Source organism: Passer montanus, unplaced genomic scaffold (genome assembly GCF_014805655.1).
Source record: "Passer montanus isolate IOZ18808 unplaced genomic scaffold, ASM1480565v1 scaffold71, whole genome shotgun sequence".
NCBI lineage: Eukaryota > Metazoa > Chordata > Aves > Passeriformes > Passeridae > Passer > Passer montanus.
Window position 1 is genome coordinate 816,873 of NW_024372259.1, and position 6,000 is coordinate 822,872.

Below are 6,000 nucleotides of genomic sequence, written 5' to 3' on the forward strand. Positions count from 1 at the left end.
CTGTTGTGTGAACAGAGTGAGTGCTGGGGTTGCAAAGGGGTGTCTGGATAGTTTCTGTTTTTCCCCTGCCCTCTCTATCCTTAGTCTCCAAGAAACCCCTTTGGAGGCTGGCATTACAGCCTGATACTCCTGTTTTCCTCTGTGCATCACAGTCCTGGTCAGGACTGTGTTTCTCCTGATGCACAGCAGCATTCCCTCTTGCTGCACTATCATGGGGAGTCATCACAGGGAATCATCCGTTCAGGCATGGGAGAACAACCTGAGACTTCTGTGTTATATTGTAGTATTTTCTCTGAGGAAAAAAATGTAATGCTTTGGGCCACATTCTGGGGGCTTCGATCCAACTCTGGAAGCTTTTTCTTCTTTTTAGAAGAAGTTTTCACCCAAACTGAATCCTTCTGAAGAGGGTGGACACATTTCTCCCTTTCCTATATCCCTATACAGATACATTATTTTTTTCTTTTTGGAGGCTCAAGTTTCTGCTGCTAGAAGTTTTTTTACGTAAAAAGTGAGCCAGCTTGAGCATCCCCTCAGGATATATGGGAAGCAAGCGACAAGTGCAGTAGGATACTTACTAGTCATCACCTTGGAGGTAACGGGGATGCTGAAGACGTCACTGATGACCGCATAGATGCTGACATTGTAGGCGACCCCCGGCTCCAGATCCGTGATGGTGACGCTGCTCCAGTCCCCAGGCAGCCTCTGCTGGAGCTGGGTGCCCCCTGGCACGGCGGGCTGGTAGGACACCACGTACTCGGTGGCTGCCCCGGGGCTGTCCCACGCCAGCTCGATGGAGCTGTCGCTGATCCCCGTCACCCGCAGGTTCTCGGGAGGAGACACTGGTGGGAAGGGCAGAGGTATGGAGAGTGTCAGGGTGTGCCTGGCACTCCTGTGCGAGGGTGTGTAGGTCTGCCATGGGCAGGGGCTGGGGGTTATGTGCTAGCTGTGGCTGTCTGAACAGGTAAAAGCACAGGAGAACCTGTGGCACTAAAGGTTTAGCCCCCATGCTGGGATGTGTGGGAATTCATACAATTAGAGGGTTTTGGGAAAATTCTAAAAGATAGGTTTTAGAGATAGTAGAATTGTGATTAGAGTTAAGTAGTAGCTATAAAATTGGTTAGTAGAAAAGTTATGTAAGAAGTAGAAAAGTAAGGATAAATAGAACAATGGTTTGGATATTAATGTTTGTTTAGAAAAAAAATTAAGTTGTAGAAAAGTATATTTAGTAAGATATTAGGAAGTTTTAAGCTTAATAATAAAGTTTTGTATATTGTATTTTAAGGTTACAAGTAGGTATTATATTCAAAATAAGCAAGCACTGTTTTAACTGAAGGTATGTGTTCTTATAGTGGTTGGATAGAACTAGAACTACTGTCAATACGCTTTTGCCTCGTGTGATTGGTCAAAAAACTTTTAAAGTAAGTTGTAACATTAAATTCTTGGTCTGCTGTCTGGCATGTGAGCTGCTAGGATGTGAATTATGACAATTCCCATTGTCATAACCATGTAATGAGGCTGATGCTGGAAAATCCAACAGCTCAAGGCACGTTCCTAGCAGTGTCACCTTGTTTGTGATTTGTACGTAGCGATAGGATGACCCTCACTAGCTTTTTCCTCGCCTCCCAAACTTTTATCACGGTGTCTTTGGGAACAGGGATAACAGGGAGGCAACCACCCTGTGCGAAAGCGATGCTCTCTGCATCACTCTCTTCCCAGGCACGCCTTTCTCCCCAGGCTCCTACGGTACTCCGCGCACCTCCAAACCCTCTCTTAGGCAAGCCCCCAGCCCGGCTCTGCCCACCCCCTACCTGCCGAGCAGTCCTGCCCTCCGTAGCCTCCCTGGCAGACGCAGAGCCCGTCGCGGCAGAGGCCGCGGCCGCTGCAGGCGCCGGGGCAGCGCGGCCGGGCGCAGTCGCGGCCGCCGAAGCCCTCGTGGCACACGCAGGTGCCGTTCTCGCAGCGGCCGCGGCCCGAGCAGTCCCCGGGGCAGCGCAGCTGCGAGCAGTCCTCCCCGGCGAAGCCCTCCTCGCACACGCACTCGCCGTCCACGCAGAGCCCGCGGGAGCCGCAGCCGGCGGGGCAGCGCAGCTGCGAGCAGTCCTCGCCGCCGTAGTCGCTGTCGCAGATGCACTGGCCCTCCAGGCACACGCCGCGGCTGGAGCAGCCCCCCGGGCAGCGCGGCTCCGAGCAGTTGCTGCCCGCCCAGCCCTCCATGCACACGCAGCTGCACGACTCCAGGCTGAAATTCCCGTGGCCGCTGCACTGCGGGATGTAATCCAGCTGCCCTGCAAGGATGCAGGACCGAGGGTCAGAGCCCACCGGGTGGGGAGGTGGGGAAAGGTCGGGTTTGGTGTCGGGTCAGCCCTCTGAAGGGCTGGAGAAAGGGGGAAGGTGTGGGACAAGGGGGGCATAGTTCTCCCTCTGGCAAACTGGTAGCTTTAGGGCTGAAAGGGGAAGAATTGGTGGGGTTGGGGTGCAGTACCCTCTGTAACTATGGGCGCCATCAGCCTTGTGGTGCTGCAAGTGTTCCCTTTGGTTTCTCTCCAGCTCAGCACTCAGTTGACAGGAACTTCCCCAAACCTCTTACTGGAAAAAACCTTCCCTGGCCAAACCCTCTGCACCGGCCTGATCTCACATCTGCCCACTTCTCCTTTTTAGATGAGATCCCCAGCTGCTTTCTCTCTCTCCTATACGAAGTAGGTATGTATCCAAAGACATCATCCCCATCCTGGTGAGCCTGACTAGGACAGAACAGCTGGCTTTGGGCACATTGAGGTTGTGGAAAAGCAGGGACAGCACAAGGGCTCTGTGGCCAGCACCTCTAATGCCCCCTCTTTACCTGGCAGCCTTGCAGAGGATGCTCTGGGGTGAGGAGGGATGGTGGGGATGAAGGCACCCGTCACTGACACTGCTAATGATCCCCTGTTTTGCCCTAAAACAGAGCTCCAGCAAAGGGTTTGTCCCAGGCAGGCTAACTTTTCCTTGCTGATTTGTACTGCTTTTCCTCATGTGAACCAAGGAAAGACAGAAACCCTTTTTGTGCCTCTTCCAAACCGTGGGAAACCTTTGCACCCTGAAGACCCCCCCAAGCCCCAGGACTCTGTCCCCAGCTAAATTTTCCATCCCAGCTAACCATTCCATGCAGCTTTTCCAGCGGGGGGATGTAGCAGATGCACATGCAAAAGCAGCTCAGTTACATGCTGTGCCAGACAGACACATTTGGGTTACTTTGCAGGACAATTCCCATCCAAACTGCAAGGACTGGGAATGCCAGTCAGGATTTCTTCAGATCTCTAGTTGAGTTATCAAAAGATAAGAGAGGATGCTCGTTAGGCGTGCTGGAGAAAAGAGGCTTTCCTCAGGGAAATTGCCTTGGGTGGTGGGGTAGGGATCCTGATTCCTTTGCAGTGCAGTGAATTGAAAGCAACTCTGGTAAAAATAAATGAAATTACTCCAGTTTTAGCTCGGCGCATCTGTGATGGGAGTGGGGACTCCACCAAGCAATGAATATTTAATGGGACTGTCTATGCACGTTGCAAGTAACCCAAATAGGCCCATCAGAGTTTCAAATTAATTCCTTTAAAACAGGTTTTTCCCATAGCATTTCCTACGTGATTTTAACCCTCACTTTGCACAGACTGGTGTTTGCTGTTTTGTCTTTGTCATTAATGCAGCTGATGGATGTGGCATTGGGAGGAATGTGGGCTGAAGCCATGGCTGGGAACACAGGGACTTCCACTGGCCATATGATAGATGCCAGCCCAAGCCACCCTGCTGTGTGTCCATCCTTGTTTCTCCCTCCCTGACAAACACACCTTTGGTGGGACTCTTGACCTGAGGATTGATTGCACCCATTTCATTTTAATGTGTCCTACACACAGAGGTGTTGGGGTACCACTGGAAACATCACACTAACAGCTGCAAAACTTTAAAACAAAAAAATGCAGTGAGTATTGGGGGTAAAAGGGTTGGTTTTAATTTCTCTTCCTTTCTGTTGCTGTTCTTGGTGTGAAAAGCAGGTTTCCCCTGGAAAGATGCCCTGTGTGTTTCTCCTTGCTCAGTGTTTTCTTCCCTGCAAGGAGCCCTGGTGTGCTGCAGCCACGAGCAGGGCTGGGCTGCATTTGGGATGGATGCCCTTTGGGACAGCCCCTCTTCCTTGAGACAAGGAAAACTATCACTATGGTGGCTCCTGGACCATGGAAATGCAGCTGCCAGCCCAAACCTCCCTCACCCATCTCATTTCAGCTGAGGTGAAACAAGGGGCTGCCTTTAATGGGGTAACCCTAATGGGACCTCTTGAAGGTCTCCACAAAAGCACATCTTTTTATTCAGATGGACTATCACGTTGATAGTTTTGTGCCTTTATATATATATGTATATATATATATAATGTTTTGTTTGCTTATTTCATGTATTTTTATTCAGATGGAGTATCACGTTGATAGTTTTGTGCCTTTATAAATATATATATATATATATAATGTTTTGTTTGCTTATTTCATGTATTTTTTTGTATTTCTTAATCCTTTTTATTTAACTCAGCTCTTCAGACGTGTTCACTCCCCCTACAGAGAAGATGAAGGGGCTTATTGCCAGCTCCCATGGGGCTGCCTTCAGCCCAGGGACAGCTTAGGAGAGCAGCAGCTGCATCTCTGCTCCCTGTCCCACAGGCAGTGGCACAAGTCTAGGAGTGCTGGGAGGACTGCAGAGTTGGGAGATCCCCCTGCTCACCCCTAACCAGCTGTAATTTCATCTGTAAAGGGGGTTCAGCTCTCCCTCCACTACGGAGTTTTCACAGCGAGTGTGGCACGGGCACTCAGGTGACCAAAGCACTCCCAGGGTTTTTCCTGGCTTAGAGGACTCAAGCTGAGTTTTTCACTAAAGCCGCAGCCCCATGGTGGGTAAAAATTGGTTTTCCTCTGTCAGCACTCTGAGTGGCATCATCAGGTTTAGCATTATTTCTCCTGCCTTTCTCTCAAGCCCTCAGTCCCCAGCAAGAGCTAACAGGATGGCATTACTACCTGTGGCTGCATTGTCTTGGCAGCAATTGGAGGTGCATTGGTCCCGGGGGATGGAGACCTCCCTCTCCAGCATCTCAATCCTGCTCAGCAGCTCCTGCAGGGATGGGAGGGAGGTGGAGCACTTGCAGGCCTGCTTGGGCATGTTTATCCTGTGGGTGAAGGTGACCTGGCTCTCGCTGTCGGAGGTCTGCTCCGTGTACTCTGCCAGCCGCTCGTCTTCTGAACTCACCTCCTCGGCCGAAGACTTGAACACGGATGAGCAGCAGCTGTCCAGCGGGATGTTGATGTTGTAGATGTGGTGGAAGACCATGGGCTGCTCTTTGACAGGGGGGCTGCAGTTGGCGAGGCCCCCTGCCTCATCCACTGCTGTCCTCTCAGTCGTCATCTCCAGACGGCACTCAAAAGGCTTGAGGACGGCGCCCAGCAGGAGCAAGTTGAAGCTGATGACCACACTCCTCAGGATTGGGTTTTCACCATCAGTCCCCATTTTCCTGGGAGAAGGAAGAGCCTTCCAAGCTAGTCTTGGTCAGCCAAGAGTGGGGAGGACCTGGGAACAAAGCAAAAGAGCATGGTTGGTGTTAGCCATGAAACTGTGCTCAGCACAGAGAGGCAAATCCTCCCTGCAGTTATCTAGACATGTGTGGGGCCAACTTCACCCACGTGCAGTCTTTGGTGTGTAGGGACACAGTTTGGTGTGTAGGCACACAGTGTGTGGTGATTGGGAGTGGGGCTGGCCCAGCCCCATCCCCAGTGAGCACAGCTGTGGCAGCAGGTGAGCAGCACTGACAGCAATGAGCCATGGAGTGCCCAGGGGCACTGAGCAACACCAAAGGGAGCAGGGGGCACACAGGGGCAGGGCATCAACATCAGGGGATGAAAGGCTGGGCTACAGAACAAGAGGAGCAGACCCTTGCAGCCTTCTGAAGTGGTCTGGTGTTACTCTGTATGGGTTGAAGCTTTCTGAAATGGTATGATGTTA

General features: G+C 51.5%; 1 protein-coding gene across 2 annotated transcripts in view; it reads right to left on the reverse strand.

The window, feature by feature from the left end:
* The window catches only part of TNR (tenascin R), a 33,481-nt gene extending 27,769 nt beyond the window's left edge, over positions 1 to 5,712 (reverse strand). Inside the window, exons 1-4 of one of the 2 annotated variants that reach the window (XM_039730251.1) lie at positions 5,251 to 5,712; positions 5,022 to 5,115; positions 1,809 to 2,285; positions 576 to 839 (exon numbers count right to left, since the gene is read on the reverse strand). In XM_039730251.1, the coding sequence (XP_039586185.1) occupies positions 576 to 839; positions 1,809 to 2,285; positions 5,022 to 5,115; positions 5,251 to 5,508 (1,093 nt within the window). In that variant the 5' untranslated portion in view covers positions 5,509 to 5,712. Of the gene's footprint in view, positions 1 to 575; positions 840 to 1,808; positions 2,286 to 5,021 lie in introns of both variants that reach the window. The other variant, XM_039730249.1, reaches the window with a different exon arrangement.
* Positions 5,713 to 6,000: the final 288 nt, after the last annotated feature.